Source organism: Vipera berus (assembly GCF_964194415.1).
Source record: "Vipera berus genome assembly, contig: HAP1_SCAFFOLD_454, whole genome shotgun sequence".
NCBI lineage: Eukaryota > Metazoa > Chordata > Lepidosauria > Squamata > Viperidae > Vipera > Vipera berus.
Genome location: NW_027673333.1, coordinates 1 through 23,067, shown reverse-complemented (window position 1 = coordinate 23,067; position 23,067 = coordinate 1). Strand labels below are relative to the sequence as shown.

The following is a 23,067-nucleotide window of genomic DNA, read 5'->3' as shown; positions in this document are numbered from 1 at the left end:
TGTTGCCTGGGTTTTGCAAAACCGGCCGACCAAAGGAGGTTACTCAAGAGCAGCCTCTTGACGCCAGAGCGGAAATCAAAACCTAAAAGCAGAAAAGCTGTTTTGCTCCAGACCAGACCCAGCCGCAATGCAAAGAATCAAAACAAAACACAAAAACTTTAAGTTTCGGTTTCCATTTCTCTTTTCCTTTCGTCATTTCATCACGAGTTTCGGCCGTCAGAGCTTCGTCGATGCCGAGGTGCGATTGGCAGATCCTTTTTCTGTTTCTATGCGATTTTTTTTTCTCCCTCCGAACCCAGCAGCAGCCTGAATCACAAACGTGTTGTTATTTTATTCGGTTTAAAGAAAAGGTTTTTATTCACCTGCCTTTCGTCACAACCCGCTTTCCGATGTGACACGTGTTTAAGTTCCGAGACAGGCGGATGTTTGCCTTTGTACTACACACACACAGAAACAGAACACACCTTTGTGAGGAGGGCAGAAATTGTGGTTGTGGTGGTGGTGGGGGGAGGAGGAAGCATCGTGGGTCATTGTATCTAGAGCCATGCAGAACAGAATAATAAGAGCTGGAAGGGACCTTGGAGGTCTTCTAGACCAACCCCCAGCTCAGGCAGGAAACCCTATACCAGGGGTAGGCAACCTCGGCTCTTTTATGACTCGTGGACTTCAACTCCCAGAATTCTTGAGTCAGCATATGCATATGCCAGGGGTCTTCAAACTTGGCCCTTTTATGACTTGTGGACTTCAATTCCCAGAATTCCTCAGCCAGGTGCCTGGCTGAGGAATTCTGGGAGTTGAAGTCCACAAGTCATAAAAGGGCCAAGTTTGAAGACCCCTGGCATATGCTGTCATAAAAGAGCCGAGGTTGCCTACCTCTGCCCTATACCATTTCAGACGAATGGCTATTCAGTCTCTTCTTAAAAACTTGCAGTGTTGGAGCATTCACAGCAGGGATCTTCAAACTTGGCCCTTTTATGACTTGTGGACTTCAGCTCCCAGAATTCATCAGCCATGCATGCTGGCTTAGGAATTCTGGGAGTTGGAAGTCCACAAGTCATAAAAGGGCCAAGTTTGAAGACCCCTGATTTACAGCTTCTGGAGGCAGGTTGTTCCACTGGTTAATTGTTCTGACTCTCAGGAAGTTTCTCCTTAGTTCTAGGTTGCTTCTCTCTTTGGTCAGTTTCTATTATTATTATTATTATTATTATTATTATTATTATTATTATTATTATTATTATTATTATTATTATTATTATTATTATTATTATTATTATTATGAAGAAGAAGAAGAAGAAGAAGAAGAAGAAGAAGAAGAAGAAGAAGAAGAAGAAGTAGTTGGAAGGGATCTTGTAGGTCATCTAGTCCAACCCCCTGCTCACCTGAGCCCCAAATTCCTGCTTAGGCAGGAAACCCTATACCATTTCAGACAAATGGCTGTCCAGTCTCTTCTTAAAAACTTCGTGTTGTAGCATTCACAGCTTCTGGAGGCAGGTAGTTCCACTGGTTAATTGTTCTGTCAGGAAGTTTCTCCTTAGTTCCAGGTTGCTTCTCTCCTTGATTGGTTTCCATCCGTTGCTTCTCGTCCTGCCTTCGGGCGCTTTGGAGAATAGCTTGACTCCCTCTTCTTTGGGGCAGCCCCTGAGATACTGGAAGGCTGCTATCATGTCACCCCTGGTCCTTGTTTTCATGGAACTAGACATACCAAAGACATTTAAAGGCTTATAGTGGAGAGACAGCAGAGAACATAGAATAACGGAGCTGGAAGGGACCTTGGAGGTCATCTAGTCCAACCCCCTGCTCAAGCAGGAGACCCTATACCATTTCAGACAAGTGGCTGGCCAGACTCTTCTTAAAAAAAAAAAACCTCCCGGGATGGAGCACCCACAACTTCTGCCATCTTCAATAACCCAGAGGCTCCTGTTCACCTATGTTTCCTTAGAAAACTTTTAAAATTCATTCTATGACTGAACAGCACGTTTCATCAGATGCAATGGAGAAGCTGGACTGGGGTGGCGATTAAATTGGGATGAGAATGGGAGGGGAGGACCAGATGTTTTTGTGTGAGGGTTTTGAATATCTCAGCAATTTTGAGTATCTTATCAGTTAGCAATTCCATTGTCTTAAAACCTCTTGGGTTTTCTGAGCTCTTTGGAGATAAGCTGAAGCTTTAGCTGATTGCTAAATGGGGCTTTGATTTAATTTTGCCTTCAGGGGGAGGAAATGCAGGAGTAGAGTTTACAGAACAAGAGTTGGAAGGGACCTTGGAGGTCTTCTAGTCCAACCCCCTGCTCAAACCTAAATGGTGATCCAGTCTCTTCTTAAAAGCCTCCAGCGATGGAGCACCCACAGCTTCTCCTGTTTGCCATTTTTATTAGTTTATAATGTAAAATACAAAAAAGCAAAAGCAAATAGTGGGGGGGGGGAAGGGGGAGGGAAAGGGGAAGTGGAGAAAAGAAGGGAGAAAAAAGTGTGGACTCCCAACTCCCTTTAGTGCAGCAGAATAAAACAGTAACATCAACTTTTCGCTTTTATATAATAGTATAAACTAGCCATTTCTATAACAACAAATCTATCTAATCGGTAAAACCCAAAAATCAAAGTTTCATTTTTTTTCCACCTCAAGCACAAAGTCCAGAAGCGGTTTCCAAGTAGAAACAAAAGTACTCATTTTTTTTTTCTTTAATCAAAGCAATCAATTTAGCCATCTCTGCTAACTCCATCAACTTTTGCAGCCATTCATCCATCGAAGTGCCCTTCCATTTTTTGTGCATAAAGTCATCTTATTGCCGTCAACATATATAACATCAAAGTTCCATTTTTTTCTCCCAAGCCTCTTTCCATTATGCCCAAAAGAAAAGTTTGATTTTATCTTTATATTCACTTTAAGGATTTTCTGTATTAGAATATGAATCCTGCTCCAATATTTCTTTGCTTTAACACGTCTACCATAAATGGTAAAGAAGTCACCATCTCCTGGTGATTGGCCCAAAGTCACCAGCTGACTTTCATGCCTAAGGCAGGACTAGAACTCGCCGTCTCCTGGTGATTGGCCCAAAGTCACCCAGCTGGCTTTCATGCCTAAGGCAGGACTAGAACTCGCCGTCTCCTAGTGATTGGCCCAAAGTCACCCAGCTGGCTTACATGCCTAAGGCAGGACTAGAACTCACCGTCTCCTAGTGATTGGCCATTGTTCTCTGTAGATAGCAGAAAGGCAGGTAGTAAGCTGAGCTTTGTTATGTCATTACTTCTAAATATGTATGCACATATTATTTTCTCTTCTTTTGTGAAATATATAAATAGGGAGCACTGTTGGAACAGTGGTTACAATACTGCAGGCCAACTCACTGCCCAGTGCTGGAAGTTCGATCCTGACTGGCTCATGTTTGACTCAGCCTTCCATCCTTCCAAGGTCGGTAAAGTAAGGACCCAGGTTGTCAGCCACAATATGCTGACTTATAAACCGCTTAGAGGGCTGAAAAGCACTGTGAAGCGGTATATACATCTGAGTACTATATCCATCTATCCATTTATCCATTTATCTATCATCTATCTATCTATCTATCTATCTATCTATCTATCTATCTATCTATCTATCTATCTATCTCTCATTTCTCTAAGTCTTTCTCTGTCTCAATGTTTCTGTCTCTCCATGTCTGTATCATTTCTCATTTTTCTAAGTCTATGTCTCAATCTGTTTCTCTCTCTCTCTCTCTCTCTTCCAATCTATGTATTAGAATGCAGTATTGCAAGCTAATTCTGCCCATTGCCAGGAGTTCAAATCCTCACCAGCTGAAGGTTGACTAAGCCTTCCATCCTTCTGAGGTCAGCAAAATGGGGACCCAGATCCTTGGGGGCCATAGGCTGACTCTGTAATACCAGTTAGAGAGGGCTGTAAAGCACTGTGAAGTGGTATATAAGTCTTTAGTGCTATTGCTATTGGTATAAATACAGGTTATCTCCTTGGCTTGCAGGGGTGTGTCTCCCACTATGCTTATGGAGATCTTCTCCGGCAAGCACCGTTAAGAGTAACTATTGCAAAGAGCCTTGATTATTTGCTTTTGGATCTTGCATTTTGATTCCACAGTTTGCAGACAGGTGTTGTGTGTGTGTCCATGTTGTGTGTGTGTGTCCCTTTTTGCCTTCAAATACATAATCCTGCACAAGTCCTAACAGTCCCACCAAGTATTGAATCCAAACCTGATTTGGAGCTCGGGCAAAAAGATGGAAAGGACTCGCAAACAGGCAAACAAGAAGATTGTCTCAGGTCAAAGGGGGTAGTATGTGTGGATGGAATATAACCTTATCTAGGGTAGATCAAAGGCAGCGTTTTCGAGTGTAACTCTTTGACGTGACTGCAACTCAAAATCATCCTTTTGAGAGAAAAGCAGAGATCAGGTGGTCAAAGCTAAAAACCAAAGGGGGAACTCCAGGCTAGAAGCAAAGGTCAAACTGCAGAAAATAAATATATAGGTGGTGTTGGTGTTGTTTTTTAAAGGAAGTGAGAAGACCTAAGATATGCTTGGGGGGGGCATATTTTTCCCTTGCTACGCCAAATGGCTGTGAAACGAATTGCACCCAATTTTACTTTCTTTTGCCGCCGCTGATAAGTGAGTCACTGCCGTTGTAAAGTGAATCTCTGTCATTAAGCAAATCTGGCTTCCCCCATGCATGGACTTTGCTTGTCAGAAGCCAGCCAGGAATGTCACAAAGGACGCTAAAATGACCTGGGTGGCGGCAACCGTTGTAAATAACGCACTTTTTTTGGTCCCTTTGTAACTCTGAATGGTTGTTAAACAAATAAAGGTAAAGGTTCCCCCGCACACGCGTGCTAGTCGTTTCCGACTCTAGGGGCCGGTGCTCATCTCCGTTTCAAAGCCGAAGAGCCAGCGCTTGTCCGAGGACGTCTCCATGGTCATGTGGCCGGCATGACTAGACGCCAACGGCGCACGGAACGCTGTTACCTTCCCACCGTAGTGCTCCCTATTTTTAAACAAATAGTTGAGGGCTAAAAAAAAAAACTTCTGGCTTGAGAGCTTCTGCATTTGGAAGCTAAAGTTCATTTTGGGTTTGTGAAGAAATTTAGACCAGGGCTTTTCAACCTTTTCACAGATGGTACCACCTTTAGCACGTGACAATATTTGAGTACTGCCAGTGCTTAGCAAGGTATCAAAAACTTGATGACTAAAAAAAAAAAGTGGCTGGGAGGGATTTTGGGTTTTACTGATTAGATTCATTTCTTGTTATAGAAATGGCTAGTTCAGGGGTAGGCAACCTTGGCTCTTTTAGGACTCGTGGACTTCAACTCCCAGAATTCCTGAGTCAACTATGCTGAGGGGAAAGGGAGAGGTTTCCAAGCTGAGCCATGCTGGCTTAGGAATTCTGGGAGTTGAAGTCCATGAGTCATAAAAGAGCCGAGGTTGCCTACCCTTGGTATAGATATATTTTTCTTAAATCTCCAAATTCTTAATTTCTGGAATGCAGCGGTGTAGATTGGGCACATCACTCATCCAGTCTTCCCTTCTTCTCAAAGATCCAAATCGACGGGCGATCCCTGGCTGACCGACAGCTCCTATTTCGATGGGACTGGCTACGCAGAAATCACCTTTGAGAGTCATCTGGGCTCCATCAAGCGCTTTGAGCAAGAGATGCGGTTGGTGTCCTACCACGGGATCATTTTCTTCTTGAGACATCAGGCAAGTGTCATTTTGGATTGGCAATTCTCCATAACGTGAGACCCAGCTGGCTTTCATTCCTAAAGGCGGGACTTGAACTCTAGGTCTCCTGCTTTCCAGCCTAATGCTTTAACCACTAGACCAGGGCTAGGCAACCTCGGCTCTTTTATGACTCATGGACTTCAACTCCCACAATTCCTGAGCCAGCCATGCTGAAGTCGAAGTCCACGAGTCGTAAAAGAGCCAAAGTTGCCTACCCCTGGGCTAGTTGATAATATTATGGAAAAGTAAAAAGTTGAGGTCCAATGTTAATGCTTCCTTCTACTGCAAGAGAGGAAGTCTGGTTTTTTTTCCTTTCTCCCCCTGGCTTCCCCCCCCCAGTGTCCTACTATTTGCTTTTTGTATTTTATTCTATAATCTAATAAAATACTAAACTGTAGGGGGGGAAGGAAAAAAAAGTGCCAGTTTTAATTTCTTGGATGGCAGTTCCTTTGCTGAATCACTTTTCCTTTGCACTGACAAATGGATCATGAATTTATCCGTGTTTATTAATACGCACCACTGTCAGCTGGCTGGCTGGCCCTTCTCTCCTTCTCCTTCTTCTTCCCTGTCTTCTGAGCATTCCTTCCACAGTGTAGTAAGAATGCGCCACCACCCCAATCCCTTCCCTGTACCCTTAGACACAGGAATCAAGTGAAAAGCAAGAAAGGCTCACAAAAGGCTCCCAGAATAAACACTAAACTCCGGTGGTTTTCTCTGTGTGTGTGTGTGTGTGTGTGTGTGTGTGTGTGTGTGTGTCTGTGTGTGTTTCTTTCTTTAAGCTCCCTCAGGCGTGTCACGATGTTGCAATTTGAGACTGAAAGGCTCCCGCAATTGCGAAAAGCTTTAGCCTTAAATTAAGCCTGTTTACCTTCAAAGAGAACTTTCTAAAAGTTTTATGACTTGTGGACTTCAACTCCCAGAATTCCTCAGCCAGGCCACGTTTGAAGACCCCCAATTAAGCTGACTTTGTAATAATGCCGCTTGGGGTGTGTGTGAAAGCCCTAATAAGCAGGCATATACATAGAATGAAGGCTACTGCTAAGCTTGTAAGCCACCCTGAGTCTTCGGAGAAGGGCGGGATATAAATGGAAATAAAAAAAAATAGTAATAATAATTACATTTGTTTAAAGGGTTTGAACCTATAGAAGTCAACACTTTGGACTCATCGTTAGCCTTTGGTTATTCCAATAACCAAACCACATGTTCTGTACCAGCCTGCTACCGGCCTTGCAGAAAAGGCAACACCTTTACAGACGGCAAGCGGCTGGAATACGTCTGCCAAATTTATTACAAAAACAAACAAAACATGAAACAAGATACCGGAGCTTTGAAACACTATCTGAGCGGTTGCTTTCAGCAAACCAGCCCTCCCCCAAACATTCCCTTTATAAAGAGTTCAGGGCGTGGCCTCTCTTTGCCTCCTTCCGAGAAGTCCCACAGCCTTCCTCTGCTTGCTCCTACTTGACTGCCTCCTGCGTCGGGCGTCCTTGAACAGGGCCAGCTGTGGGTCATCTTCATCCACACTGTCAGGCTCACACAGCTGGGTCTCCACCAGGTAGGAGGGGCCTGGCTGGGGGCTCTGCGGAGCCTCAAAGCCATCATCAGCAAGTTCTTCAACACCCCCCTCCTCCCCCTCATCTGAGTCATCCAACCCAACTGCCGAACCCACAGGCTGACCCTGAATCACAACACCACACAAATCAAGCCTCTGAATTACAAAACGCCGTAAAAACTGCACAAAAATCCTCTTGGTAACCCAGTCAAGCTGCCAACTGATCTGGAAGCCACTGGCTTCTGAAATGAACCCACCTCCTTTCTGACTGTTCGTCTCCCGGCTTTTCATTTCATCCGTGCTGATTGTATTCTCCTGGCTGGAGAAAACGAACCAGGGGACCTTTTCTTCCAGCAAAAGTTGCTGCTTCTTCCCTGTCCGTTTCCTCCCTACCTGCTGAGCTCCCCTTCTCTTTCTCTGTTCTTTTTTCCCCCTTTCCCGTCAAAACCACCTCCTTTTATATTCTCTCCTCCCTCCTTTTTTCTTCAGTTCACCTCTAGCTCCATGCTGCTTCCGGAAGCGCCAATCAGCTGGAGCCAATCAGCTAGAGCCCTCTTGGTTCCTGGGGCTTCTGCGGAGCCCAGACTGTCCTGCAGCTACCTCTCCCTCAGGCTTCGGTCGCTTTGGCTCATTCCCCTCCCTTGCTACACTTTTTCTAGGACGGTTGCATACCACCTGCCAAAGTACCATAGGTGGTACGTGTACCAACGGCTGAAAAGCCCTGATCTAGACTAGAAAAAGCCCTAATTTTCTAAGACGTCTAGGAAATAACAGAATAACAGAGTTGGAAGGGACCTTGGAGGTCTTCTAGTCCAACCCCCTGATCAGGCAAGAGGCCCTATACCATTCCAGACAAGTGGCTGTCTGGTTTCTTTTTCAAAACCTTCAACGTTGGAGCACCCACAATTTCTGGAGGCAAGCCTTTCCACTGATTAACTGTTCTCCCGTCAGGAAATTTTTCCTTAGTTCCAGGTTGCTTCTCTCCTTGATGAGTTTCCATCCGTTCCTTCTTGTCCTGCCTTCAGGCGCTTTGGAGAATAGCTTGACTCCCTCTTCTTTGTGGCAACCCTGGAGATGTTGGAACATTGCTGTCATGTCTCCCCTAGTCCTTCTTTTTGTTAAACCAGAGATACTCAGTTCGCGCAACCGCTCTTCATGTTTTAGAGTGACAGAGAAATTGAGTGAGCCTTGGTCCTTGAGGCCGAGGGACACCATCCTTGAGAATGCTAGTGGTGTTCCAAGCAAGCAGTGGTGGTGACAAGAACATGTTGAGAAGAAGCTGGAGCTAAAATGAAGGCGTCTGAAAGCAGCAGACGGTGCAATTCTGAAAGATATTCTCAATTCTGTGGATCAAACAAAGTATCTTTTAGTGAAAAGAAGGATTAGGAGTGACATGATGGCAGTTTGTTCCACTGTCTGAGGGGCTGCCATAAAGAAGAGGGGGGGAATCCACTTATTCTCCAAAGCAGCCAAAGGCAGGACAAGAAGCAGTGGATGGAAACCTTTCAAGGAGAGAAACAACCTGGAACTAAGGAGAAATTTCCCGACAGGGAGAACAATTAATCGGTAGAACAGCTTGTCTCCAGAAGTTGAGGGTGCTAATGGAGGCTTTTAAGCAGAGAGTGGACAACCACTTGATATAGGGTCTCCTGCCTGAGCAGGGGGTTGGACTAGAAGGCCTCCAAGGTCCCTTCCAGCTCTATTCTCATTGAAACAAACTTCCCACCTCCACTTTTGTCTGATCCATTGAGTCGTCCTTCATTTTCTTCCTCTGACCATTAAACTACTGAGGGCTTCTATGCCCTTATCTGATTGTTTCCTAGACACGGTCTCTTCCCCTCCTCCCCCAAGGTCACTTACACGTTCCATTACACAATCTGTGATAACCCAATCAGACAGGAGGAGTTTGAATGGTACAACGCTGAGCTTGTTGATCAGAAGGTCGGCAGTTTGGTGGGTCGAATCCCGAGTGCCGCGTAGCAGAGTGAGCGCCTATTACTCGTCCCAGCTTCTGCCAACCTAGCAGTTCGAAAGCACGTAAAAATGCAAGTAGAAAAATAGGGACCACTCCGGTGGGAAGGTAACAGCGTTCCGTGCGCCTTTGGCGTCTAGTCATGCCGGCCACATGACCACACAGACGTCCTCGGACAAGCGCTGGCTCTTCAGCTTTCAAATGGAGATGAGCACCGGCCCCTAGAGTCGGAAACGACTAGCACGCATGTGCGGGGGAACCTTTACCTTTACCAGTTGCTAATGGTTGATGGGAGACCATTTTGGACCATGTTGTTGTGATTCCTCGCCAGCCAGCAGATCCAGTAGCTGAGTCTGAGGAATCAGAGGCGGAGGAGGAGGAGCCTGGAGTGACATCAGAGTCACAGGAAGGCTCTGAGGAGCTCTGAGACATACAGTCGGAACCTGGCCCCTCTACTCGTGCTCAGGCTGAGACACAGCTGTGCTGGGAGCCTGAGTTGGACAGTGATGAAGAGCAGCTGGGACAAATCCGGGATGCACGAAAACGCCGGCAAGAGAAGGCAGTAGGACAAAGGAATGCAATGGGGCAGCTCCAAAGGCAAAGGAGAAGGCATTAGGAAGCCATGCCTGGGCTGAATTATAAAAGGGAAGGTGTGGGAGGTGCTGGTTGCTTAAGGCAACTGTTTGTGTTGAGGATGGAGTTCCTGTGGACTGTTTGTTTGCCTTGGACGTTGACTCAGGTCTGTGAATAAGAAAAGGGCTTGTTTTCTTCTTCCGGTTCCTGCCTGTTTCTTGGAAGAGGGGTTTCTCCTTCTGAGCATAACAAGAAATCACAATCACGTAGGCTGGGACAGGACACACGTTATGGTCTACGTTAATGAGTCCAAAATGTCCATCCCCTTTTTTTTTTCTTTGCACAGATTTGAGGAAGAGAAACATTGTGGAGACAGTAACCAGAAGGGGAAGCAACTGCCTCTAGCGCTATTCATTGGAAATGAGTAAAAGGACACCATTCTGTGCCAACAAGCATTCTGTGCCAAGATGCAGTGATTGCAATTTGTGTTGTGGATTAGGCACTAATGGACTCCAGTTGATCCTATTTGTGGAACACTGGAGCTCATTTAAAGGAGCCGAGGCACTGCAAGCAGAGAGTTACCAGAGTGAACATTTACGTTTTTCTCCTAGTGATTATCCTCGAGTTTCAACCTACAATTGGGAAATGGCATTTCCATCACTGAGTAACGTGGTTGTTAAGTGAGCGCCACCGGATTTTTATCAGCCTTTTGCCGCAGTAGCTAAGCAAATCACATAGATTATTAAGTGAATCCAGGTTTCTCCGTTGAATCTGCTCATCAGAATGCCTCTGGGAAAGTTGAAAATGGCGATCAAGTGATCCCGAGTTGTGGCAACTATTGGAAATGCTTGGCGGCTGACAGGTGCCCCAATCTTGATCGTGAGCCACTGTGACAGTCATAACTCAAGGACCAGTCATAAATCAATTTTTTCAGCCCGGTTGTAATTTTGAATGGTGGTTAAACTGAGTCGAGAGCTATTTTCACTTGTTCTGGACGGTGCCCAAGACCGAGTTTTCTGTTAAGGTTAGCCACAAAGACTAGGCAATGCCTAGAGAACTTTGAAAAGTGGTCACCAGATCAGAAAAAAGACGTTGAGAGTTTGGAAAAAGTTCAGGGAAGAGCAACTAGGATGATCCAAGGCCTGGAGGCTAAAACATACGAAGAACGGCTGCAGGACTTGGGTTTGGCTAGTCTGAAGAAAAGAAGAAACAGGGGAGACATGATAGCAGTCTTCCAGTATCTCAGGGGCTGCCCCAAAGAAGAGGAGGTCAAGCTATTCTCCAAACCACCAGAGGGCAGGACGAGAAAAAATGGTTGGAAACTGACCAGAGAGAGAAGCAACCTGGAATTAAGGAGAAACGTCCTGACAGTGAGGACAATTAACCAGTGAAACAGCTTGCCACCAGAAATCATGGGTGCTCCATTACTGGAGATATTTAAGAAGAGACTGGACAATCATCTGTCAGAGATGGTATAGGTTCTCCTGCTTGAGCAGGGGGATCGACTAGAAGACCTCCAAGGTCCCTTCCAGCTCTATTCCTATTCTATTCTATATTTCTATTCCATTCCATTCCATTCCATTCTATTCTATTCCATATTTTCTGGAGGTTTTTAAGAAGAGACTAGACAGACACTTGTCTGAGACAATGTAGGTTCTCCTGCTTAAGAGGGAGGGGGGGCTGGACTAGAAGACCTCCAAGGTCCCTTCCTATTCTATTCTATTCTATTCTATTCTATTCTATTCTATTCTATTCTATTCTATTCTATTCTATTCTATTCTATTCTATTCCATTCCATTCCATATTTTCTATTCTATTCTATTCTATTCTATTCTATTCTATTCTATTCTATTCTATTCTATTCTATTCTATTCTATTCCATTCTATTCTAATTCTATTCTATGCCTATTTCTTATTCTATTCTATTCTATTCCTGCCCATTCTGCTTTTCTTCATATCAGCCCTGAAAAAGAATGTTCTGCTCAATAATTTGACGGCATGATTCACCTGTTAACGCTGGGATTTTTTAAAAATACATTCAGAAACTGTTTGCAGTTTTTCATTTTCTTTTTTAACTTTCTAATGCATCTCTATCGCCACCTAATGGCTGCCAGTGAAGAGAGCGCCATTCAGACCAAGTATTAACTTTATGCAATTAAATCTTCCTTTCATCTGAATGTGTGAGATTGTAAGAGGCAGAAAAGAAACGGAGGAAGAAAACGGGAAGTGGGAAAAAAAAAGGAAAGCAAGCCTCTGCAAGTTTCCCAGCTTAAATTGGTAAACTAAAGGACACCGGTGTATAGACAGTAACTCAATCTGATTAAAATGAAAAGCAAAGAGTACAGTCAGTTCTCCATTTATGACCGTTACTGGCTCCCAAATCTGCACTGCTAAGTAGGGCATTAAGTGAAACATGCCCCATTTTATGACTCTTGCCAGAGTTAGGTGAATTACTGCAGTTGTTAAGTGAATCAAGCAGTTACCCCATTGACTTTGCTTGTCAGAAGCTAGCTAGCCAGGTTGCAAATGACAATCCCCCAACTTATGACGGCTGCAGCGTCTGGGGGGGGGGGGTGGAGCCTTGGTGGAGCAGTGGGCTGATGCCTCCTTAAGTAACACCAGCTGCCTGCAATTAGTGCAGGTTCGAGTCCCACCAGGCTCAAGGTTGACTCAGCCTTCCATCCTTCCGAGGTAGGTAAAATGAGGACCCAGATTGTTGGGGGCAATTAAGCTGACTTTGTAATAATGCCGCTTGGGGTGTGTGTGAAAGCCCTAATAAGCAGGCATATACATAGAATGAAGGCTACTGCTAAGCTTGTAAGCCGCCCTGAGTCTTCGGAGAAGGGCGGGATATAAATGGGATTTTAAAAAAAAAAAGACCAAATGGGAGATCCGCTCCAGGTTTTCCAGCCAGCCCGCCCAGTTCCTGAGTCAAATGTGTCCTTAGAGCTAAGCCTGCTCTGGCTGCTGCCTTCCCCACCTGCCTTTCAAGTTGGGATATACTACAGCTGCTCTTCAACTTTAGAAGAAAAGACGCCCAGACCCCAGCCTGTAAAAAATCACAGACTGCAGCTTCTTCTCCAATTGGTCCCGCTTTCCCTGCACAGACTAAATGGGAGATCCGCTCCAGGTTTTCCAGCCAGCCCTGTCCCTAAATTTTCAGCACCCTGCGTATAAGACGACCCCTGACTTTTGAGAAGATTTTCATGGGTTAAAAAGTAGTCTTATACACCAGAAACTACGGTAGGTAAAATGAGGACCCAGATTGTTGGGGGCAATTAAGCTGACTTTGTAATAATGCCGCTTGGGGTGTGTGTGTGAAAGCCCTAATAAGCAGGCATATACATAGAATGAAGGCTACTGCTAAGCTTGTAAGCCGCCCTGAGTCTTCGGAGAAGGGCTGGATATAAATGGAATTAAAATAAAAAAATAAATATAAATAAATAAATGATCACTCTTTGCGACCTTCCCAGCTGGCTTCTGACAGCCAAAGCCAATGGGGGGGGGGGGAACCCAAACTCATGTAACAACTGCAGGGAATTGCTTAACAGCTGTGGCAAAAAAGGTCACCAAATCAGGTGTGACTCATTGAACTGCCTTGCTCAGCCATGGCAACGTTGGTCCCAACTGTGATTGCAAGTTGAGGACTAGCTGCATTAAAACTCTGTACAGCAGAGGTCTCAACATCCAAGGCAAGTTAAATCGGGGTTTTCCAACCTTGGCAATCTTAGGACTCCTGGACTGCAACTTCCAGAATTCCCCAGGCAGCAGGGGAATTCTGGAATCCACAGATCCCGAAGTTCCAAGGTTGGGAAATCTCAGAGATATTCCTCACTTACAGGAATAGAATAGAGCTGGAAGGGACCTTGGAGGTCTTCTAGTCCATCCCCCTGCTCAAACAGGAGAACCTGTACCACCTCAGACAGGTGACTGTCTAGCCCAGGGGTAGGCAACCTTGGCTCTTTTATGACTCCCAGAATTCCTGAGCCAGCATGGGGGAACTATGGCCCCTTCATGGCTTGTGGACTTCAACTCCCAGAATTCCTGAGCCAGCAAGGGGGAAACTATGGCCCCTTCATGATTTGTGGACTTCAACTCCCAGAATTCCTGAGCCAGCAAGGCTCAGCTTGGAAACCTCTCCCTTTCCCCTCAGCATGGCTGGCTCAGGAATTCTGGGAGTTGAAGTCCACGAGTCATAAAAGAGCCAAGGTGGCCTACCCCTGGTCGCGCCCACGATTTCTGGGGGCAAGCTGTTCCACTGGTTGATTGTTCTCACTGTCAGGAAGTTTCTCCTTTAATACCAGGTCCCTAATACAGGTAGTCCTCGAGTCACAAGTGGAATGGAGCCTGACCATTCCACTCGTAACTCGAAAAGTGAATCTCGTACCTTGAACGAGATCACTCCTTTGCTCGTTAAGACGCATGCGGCTCGTTAAGTGAACATGAGGTTATCTCAAAGTGGGGAAGGCCATGGAGGGCCTAGTAACGGAACAGGCCCCTAAGGCCTCCCTGACCCACTAAGATACCTCGTGCTTCCCGCTACCTTCCTGCTGTGTGGGACTCACCTGGAAAAGATCCATCTCCTTTCTGCCGCGGTTCCTGCCGTCGCCCAGATCTGAAGCCGGGAGACGCTTCTGCAGCCCTCCGGCAACCCAATCCAGGTACCGGAGACCTTATTAAGCCGCTGCCACCCAGATCTGAGGCCGGGGGAACACTTCCATTCTCTGCGAACGCACCAAACTCCTGGAGCAGCCAGGAAAGCAAAGGATCTCAATCTTTGCAGGATGACTGTTGAAGGCCTGGCGCCTGGAGAGATGCGGGGAGTGGGGAGGGAGGGAATAACCAGGGTGCATGTTGCAGTGCCTCCGTGGTCGCTCATAAGTGTTAGGGTGCTGCAATAGTCATAATTTCGGGACTTGCTCGAAAGCACTAGGGGGCGCTCATCCCGTAACTTTGAACGAGCGTTAAGTGAACGCTCGTAACTCGGGGATTACCTGTATACGATTAAGTTATACCACAACTCTACAGTGCTCGTTACCAAGTCAGAAGGTCACAAGAACCAATGGAATAACAGACAAACCAAGCAAGTGACAGAAGCAGCTATAAAGCCACTAACCATGCCGTGCTGTAAAATCTGGAGACCATCACACAGGTCAACAGATTGGAAGAGGGTCGGCTGACATACCATTAATCTAAGAAAGGAGACTATATATAGCGTACATTTTTTGGATTGCTAACAAAGAATTAAAGGGAGGCTGATATAGCTATTTCAAACTTATTTGTTCTCATCAGTCAGCCACACCCTTCTGAGATTCGAACCTGGGCTGATTGCACATTAGGCAGTTGTTTTAACCTCTAGGCCACAGGCTCTTTCTCACTTTGTCAGCTGCATCGGGGAGGGAAGAGAAATATATATATATATATATATATATATATATATATATATATATATATATATATATATATATATATATATATATATATATGTGTGTGTGTGTGTGTGTGTGTGTGTGTGTGTGTGTGTGTGTGTGTGTGTGTGTGTTTAAAGGTAAAGGTTCCCCCGCACATGCGTGCTAGTTGTTTCCAACTCTAGGGGCCGGTGCTCATCTCCATTTCAAAGCCGAAGAGCCAGCGCTTGTCCGAGGACGTCTCTGTGGTCACATGGCTGGCATGACATGGAACGCTGTTACCTTCCCACCGGAGTGGTCCCTATTTTTCTACTTGCATTTTTACATGCTTTTGAACTGCTAGGTTGGCAGAAGCTGGGACAAGTAACAGGTGCTCACTCTGTTATGCGGCACTTGGGATTCGACCTGCCAAACTGCCGACCTTCTGACCGACAAGCTCAGCGTCCTAACCCACTGAGCTACCGCGTCCCTTCAAAACACACAGAGAGAGAGGGAGAGGGAGGGAGGGAGGGAGGGAGGGAGGGAGAGAGAGAGAGAGAGAGAGAGAGAGAGAGAGAGAGAGAGAGAGAGAGAGAGAGAGAGAGAGAGAGAGAGAGAGAGAGAGAACCTGGAATCGGCCTCGGTGGGACTTTAGCAGTTTATTCTCTCCTCATCTCATGCCTGTAATTTCTTTGGCCTTTTCCTGCTTTCTGGATTTTGCATGTTGTTGCAGAATGCAGTCAATAGGATGTTGAGTTTATATATAGGTTATGTACTGTAAGCATTTAAATTTGAAGATGAACAGAGAAGAGCAACAAAGGTGATCAGGGGAACTGGAGGCTAAAACATATAAGGAGCAGTTGCTGGAAATGGGCATATCTAGTTTAATGAAGAGAAGGACCAGGGGGGACATGATAGCAGTCTTCCAGTATATCAGGGGCTGCCCCAAAGAGGGAGTCAAGCTATTCTCCAAAGTACTAGAACGCAAGACAAGAAGCAACGGATGGAAACCAATCAAGGAGAGAAACAACTTAGAACTAAGGAGAAACTTCCTGACTGTGAGAACAATTAACCAGTGGAACTACCTGCCTCCAGAAGCGGTGAATGCTCCAACACTGGAAATTTTTAAGAAGAGACTGGACAGCCATTTGTCTGGAATGGTATAAGGTTTTTTGCCTGAGCAGGGGGTTAGACTAGATGACCTCCAATGTCCTTTCCAACTTTTTTTTATGATGATGATGATGATGATGGCTTAATGTATAGGAGAATCTAAGCCAGGGTTTCTCAACCTTGGCCACTTTAAGATGGGTGGACTTCAACTCCCAGAATTCCCTAGCCAGCACGAAACATGAAGTCCACCTATCTTAAAGCGGCCAAGGTTGAGGAAAACTGCTCTCACCTGTAAACGGTGGATTACAAATGTCTAAGGAGGTTCTCAAGTCATCCAGGCCTCGGTTTTTCTTTTTTTTTTCCCCAGAAGGCAACTGGACTTTCTTGCGTTACTTTGGAAGACGTTTCGCTTCTCATCCGAGAAGCTTCTTCAGCTCCGACTGGATGGCGGGGAGTGCCCGCAATACACATCTTTCCACTCCCCGCCATCCAGTGGGAGCTGAAGGAGCTTCTCGGATGAGAAGCGAAGCGTCTTCCAAAGAAACGCAAGGAAGTCCAGTTGGATTACAAGCCACAAATTTCAACCCGGCTTGGGAGATAGAAAAAAAAAGTTCAGACAAACCCACCGGAGCTTAAGACGGCCAAGCCTCTGTGCAACACCGCGCGGGAACAGGGCAAGAACCCACAAGCGCAAGGCGAGCTTGGAAAACCAATTTTAATGTTACCCACGGGACTTGATCCCGCCGCTTCCGACGGGCCAAAAACTCACACGGTGAGAATCCCAGCCCTCGTCGCTTCCCGATGGGAGATGGTTTTTTTCCCAACGACTTCTTCTTCCTTCTTCTTCTTCTTCTTCTTCCCACACCCTCAAGTATCAAGTCCCTCAAAAGTCAGCTGGAACAACCAGGAGCTGCCATTTTTTTTGGCAAAAAAAAAAGTCTTTTGCAGCCTAAAGTGCTGATGCACCGGGGTTGGGGAAGATAAGGCTTGGTAGCCGTGGAGGACAGACCCACTTGGGGGGGGGGGAAATCCAATACCTTCAGCAGTTTGGCCAGGAATGCTCTGGGGCTGAGATGCAAGATGGGGGAAGGAATTGGGGGGGGGGTGTCTCAGCAAGTAGAAGCTCTTTTAAGTTGAGAATGGATCTGCCCTTTCAAGCCTCCCACGTCCTCATGGGACTTTCCCGTTTTCAAGCCGCTATTCCCCGTCCCCCACACACACACCCCGCGCCTTTTGGCAAACCGTGCAGGGCTCCTTCTACATTTCCCCCACGGGCAAAGAAAGGCCAAGTTCCCTCCGTCTCTCTCCGCCTCCATTCTGGCAGAGAAACAAGTCCGTCAGCCTCCACCCCCCCCCCCGTCTAACCAAACATTCAGGCAACTTGCCTGGTACTGGGACCCCCGCACCCACCCCCCTCCCCACTTCTGCCAGCCTTGAAACGTTTTTTTAAAAAAAATATTCCTGTCTAGCTGCCTAATCCTTTGGCCTGCCTGGTTTGGTTAATTGTTACATTCTTGGAAACCTGCCTCGGCTGCCTCGGTTTCCCAGGGCTGGCAAGAGACGGGGGAGTACTTACAAGCTGGGGGCACGAAGGTTGTATAGCTTTTAATGGATCCCAGGAACAGGGGTTGTGGGGTTTTTTCCCTGCCGCTTTAGTGCCGTTCTCCCTTCGTTTTGTGCTCTCTCTTCATCTTTCTTCCAAGATTTCAACCTCCCCGTTCCTCCGTCAGCTGATCCGTTTTCCCCTCCTTTTCCCCCAGCACTTCTTCTTCTTCTTCTTCGTCGTCGTCTTCTCATCCAAGGGACGGGCCCGTAAGCCCGGAGCACTCCCCTCCCCCGCCCCCAAAATGGACCAACATCCGTCTTTCATTTCTGCGGAGGCTCGTCCGCTACGGTGGTTACCTCAATGGTTGCGTGCTCCTCCGCGGCCGAAGCGCCTTCCATCACGCTGGACGGCACGGCCACAATTGTGCTGCCCCCGGGAGACACCTGCGTCACGTTCTGGATGGCCGTGCCCAGCCCGGGAAGGGTGAGCAGCTGGAAAGGGCTGACCACTTTGACCACCGTGCTGCTGTCCTGGATGGCCGCCGTGCTCAAGACGGTGAGGTTGGAGGCTTCCGGGTGGATTTCCAGCGCGTTGGGGAAGGCGCTGCCCGCCGACGCCAAGATGGTGTACCCGCCCAGCAGCGGGGAGACCGGAGAGCCGGCGGACGTCACCTGGGTGCTGGCCTTTCCCAGAGCAGATGCCGGCAGGGCAGAGACGACTTTGCCGATGGGCAAACCGGCCAGCTGGGTGACCGGCATGCCTGGAGCCAGGGCAATCTGGGCCGACTGAGTCAGGAGTTGGGAGGTGATGGCCGGCGGTCCCGAAGTGGCTCGGGTCAGCCGGGGGCGTTTCAGAGGGGAGGGGATGGAGACGGGCGTCAAGGTCATCAGCACGTTGTTGAGATGCTGGGATTTGTGCTTCAGCTCCTTGGCTCTCTTGCGGTGCTCGTCACACTGCTGCTCCAGAGCTGGGGGCGGAAAGGGGGAGGGGCGGGAGAGGAGAGCGATTAAGGCCACGGGTAGCAGGCAGGAGATTGGCAAGGGTCAAAGGGCAAGGCTAGAGCAGACACGGCTTCCCCTCTTACACTGCACAGCATCTAAGACAGGGTTCCCCGACCCCAGGGCTGCAGCCCACTACCAGGCCGCAGCCCATTTGGAACCGGGCCCCGCAAGCAGCGGGCGAGAGCACATGCGCACGTAGCTCCACTCACGGAAGGGTTCGTGCGTGCAGCCCCAGTCGGGCACTTTGAGAGGAAGCAACTAAATTTCATTTGTAATGTGTGGCATTGTGCCCACAGGGAAAAAAATGACAATAAAGGTTATCTATCTATCTATCTATCTATCTATCTATCTATCTATCTATCTATCTATCTATCTATCTATCTATCTATCATCTATCTATCTATCTTCTATCTACCTACCTACCTACCTTTCTTCATGTCTCTATTGTCTGTCTATCTATCTATCATCTATCTATCTATCTATCTACCTACCTACCTACCTACCTACCTTTCTTCATGTCTCTATTGTCTATCTATCTATCTATCTATCATCTATCTATCTATCTATCTATCTATCTATCTATCTATCTATCTATCTATCTATCTTTCTTCATGTCTGTGTCTATCTTCATATCTATCTATCTATCTATCTATCTATCTATCTATCTATCTATCTATCAATGAAATGATGGGCATGCACACTCGCAGTCCCACTCGCATCTGCCCCTCATGCAAAACCATACCCTCTTCCCTCCCCCCTCCCCCTGCCAGGCTGTCAACACAGAAAGGTTGGGGATTGCTGATCTAAGTCGGAAGGCCATTTCAAAATCAAAGGCACGGTGGTCTTGGGTGGACAACTAATGCCAGCAGACGGTCCAGCTTGTTGATATCCTTCTGGTTTTGTACACCTGGAAACCCAGAAGGAAGCTCTGCCTCTCCTATCAGGATGGGAAGGTCTGACTTGACAGATTAGTTTAAAAAAAAAAAGTAAATTGTTCTCCAAACTGGGATTTCTTCAAATTTTGCTGGGAGTTGGATGATGTAAAAATTTAATAAATAGAAATATTTGCCTAAATAATTTATCTATTAATTCCATTTGTATTTATCTATTTATTTTTATTAGATTTTTATCCTGCTTTTATTTCTTTATAAGTAGCTCAAACGTACACGATACCCCCTTCCTCCTATTTTTCCCACAACAACTGTGAGGTGGGTTGGGCTGACAAAGTGGCTGGGCCAAAGTCACCCAACTAGCTTTCATGCGTAAGGCGGGACTAGAACTCGCCGTCTACTGGTGATTGGGCCAGGAGCTGCCTGCAATTAGTGATTGGGCCACCAGCTGCCTGCAATTAGTGCAGGTTCGAGTCCCACCAGGCTCAAGGTTGACTCAGCCTTCCATCCTTCTGAGGTAGGTTAAATGAGGACCCAGATTGTTGGGGGCAATTAAGCTGACTTTGTAATAATGCCGCTTGGGGTGTGTGTGAAAGCCCTAATAAGCAGGCATATACATAGAATGAAGGCTACTGCTAAGCTTGTAAGCCGCCCTGAGTCTTCGGAGAAGGGTGGGATATAAATGGAATTTTTTTAAAAAAAGTCACCCAGCCAGCTTTCATACCTAAGGCAGAACTAGAACTCACCTGGTGATTGGGCCAAAGTCACCCAGCCAGCTTTCATACCTAAGGCAGAACTAGAACTCACCTGGTGATTGGGCCAAAGTCACCCAGCCAGCTTTCATGCCTAAGGCAGAACTAGAACTCACCTGGTGATTGGGCCAAAGTCACCCAGCCAGCTTTCATGCCTAAGGCAGAACTAGAACTCACCTGGTGATTGGGCCAGTCACCCAGCCAGCTTTCATGCCTAAGGCAGAACTAGAACTCACCTGGTGATTGGACCAAAGTCACCCAACTAGCTTTCGTGCCTAAGGCAGAACTAGAACTCACCTGGTGATTGGGCCAAAGTCACCCAGCCAGCTTTCATACCTAAGGCAGAACTAGAACTCACCTGGTGATTGGGCCAAAGTCACCCAGCCAGCTTTCATGCCTAAGGCAGAACTAGAACTCACCTGGTGATTGGACCAAAGTCACCCAACTAGCTTTCATACCTAAGGCAGAACTAGAACTCACCTGGTGATTGGGCCAAAGTCACCCAGCCAGCTTTCATACCTAAGGCAGAACTAGAACTCACCTGGTGATTGGGCCAAAGTCACCCAGCCAGCTTTCATGCCTAAGGCAGAACTAGAACTCACCTGGTGATTGGGCCAAAGTCACCCAGCCAGCTTTCATGCCTAAGGCAGAACTAGAACTCATCTGGTGATTGGGCCAAAGTCACCCAGCCAGCTTTCATGCCTAAGGCAGAACTAGAACCCAGTTCTTTGGGCGCCCAAGATCGCTTGCGGGGCCACAATTGTGCCACACACACATTCCCACAACACTTTTTGCTCAAGGCTAACCATTCCCCATTCCTTTATTTATTCCCCCTTACAACTTCCATTTCCAGTTCCCTGATTATTTGTCTTTCCTGTCTGTAACCCACATCCAAGGGTGGGGCTTTCTTCGCAGAAACAGGCAGTTCTCAACTTACAAACATTCATTCATTCAGTGACTTTTCAAAGTTACAAGAGCACTGGGTAAAAATGCGAATGATGACCATTCTTCACACTTCAGACTTTTCCACGATCCCCTCGGTGATGTCATCAAACTTTGGATGCTCGGCAACTGACTTTAGGACGCCTCGCAGCATCCTGGGGGCCCTGTGATCCCCTTTTGCGACCTTCGGACAAGCAAAGTCCACGGGGAAGCCAGGTTCACTTCACAACCAGGCTACTAACTTAATGACCGCAGTGATTCACTTAACGACGGTGGCAAGAAAGGTCGTAAAATGGGGACAAGACTCCCTTAACAACTGTCTTGCTCAGCAAGGGAGCTTTTGCCTTGCGCACAGTCACTCATGCGCTCGTGACCTCCCGGTTAGACTACTGCAACGCTCTCTACATGGGGCTGCCCTTGAGGACCACTCGGAGGCTTCAACTGGTGCAGAATGCAGCCGCGTGAGTTGTGATGTGGGTTTCCCGATACTCCCATGTAACACCTCTGCTCCGTGAGCTGCATTGGCTTCCGGTTGCCCTCCGGGTGAGATTCAAGGTGCTGGTGATGACCTATAAAGCCCTAAATGGCTTGGGTCCGGGATATCTGAGGGAACAACTGCTGCCGGCATCAAGCTCCCTTCGTCCTGTGCGCTCCCACAGGGAGGGCCTTCTCAGGGTGCCGCCGGCAAAGGATTGCCGGCGGGCGACACCCAGGGGGAGGGCCTTCTCGGTGGGCGCGCCTGCCCTTTGGAACCAGTTACCCGTAGAGCTCAGGACTGCCCCAGATTTTCGTTTGTTCCGCCGGGACCTGAAGACCTGGCTCTTTGAGCTTTCTGGACAGGACTGAGAACTTTTAATTTTTAACCTATCGTAATTGGGTTTTTTAATTAGAGTTAAGGGTTTTAGATTTTAATTAAGGATAGTTTAATTTATTTTAATTTGTTATTAACTTTTGTATTGTTATATTGTTTTAATCGCCTTGTGAACTGCCCTGGGTCCTACGGGAGAAGGGCGGTATATAAGTTTAAATAATAATAATAATTGAGGTCGTAAGTCGAGGACTACCTGCACCTTACCAGGTGACAGAACTCTAGGAGAGGAATAGGAGCAGGAGATGGTACCTGCTAAGTCTCGCGTGTATTGCTTTCTGGAACGGTCCATTTGGCACTTGTGACTGGCCAAAACTTTCTTCACGAGGTCCAGCATACCAAAGTTTTGGACGATGTTGTTCAGCAGGATGGCATCTAATGGAAGTGCAGGATGAGAAAGCAAAATGTGGCCAACAAAGAGCCTTTTAGGCATAAAGGTAAAGGTTCCCCCACACACGCATGCTAGTCGTTTCCAACTCTACGGGCCGGTGCTCATCTCCGTTTCAAAGCTGAAGAGGACGTCTCCGTGGTCATGTGGCCGGCATGACAGAACGCTGTTACCTTCCCACCGTAGTGGTCCCTGTTTTTCTACTTGCATTTTTACGTGCTTTCGAACTGCTAGGTTGGCAGAAGCTGGGACACATAACAGGCGCTCACTCTGCTACGCGGCGCTCGGGATTCGACCCGCCAAACTGCCGACCTTCTGATCGACAAGCTCAGCGTCCTAACCCACTGAGCCGCCGCGTCCCTTTTAGGCATA

General features: G+C 47.1%; 1 protein-coding gene across 2 annotated transcripts; it reads right to left on the bottom strand.

The window, feature by feature from the left end:
- Positions 1-10: 10 nt before the first annotated feature.
- LOC308679405 (glucocorticoid modulatory element-binding protein 2-like) lies at positions 11-23,043 on the bottom strand. Of its 2 annotated transcripts, XR_014028770.1 has the most exons (3): positions 22,560-23,043; positions 17,885-18,821; positions 11-306 (listed from the first exon to the last, which is right to left on the bottom strand). XR_014028770.1 is itself a non-coding variant. In XM_081347016.1 (2 exons), exons 1-2 carry the CDS (start codon positions 22,738-22,740, stop codon positions 18,175-18,177), a joined length of 828 nt encoding a protein of 275 aa, XP_081203142.1. In that variant the 5' UTR covers positions 22,741-23,043; the 3' UTR covers positions 17,010-18,174. The 2 variants fall into 2 exon arrangements, 1 of the variants encoding a protein (XP_081203142.1); XM_081347016.1 differs by lacking the exon at positions 11-306 and having other exon boundaries at positions 17,010-18,821.
- Positions 23,044-23,067: the final 24 nt, after the last annotated feature.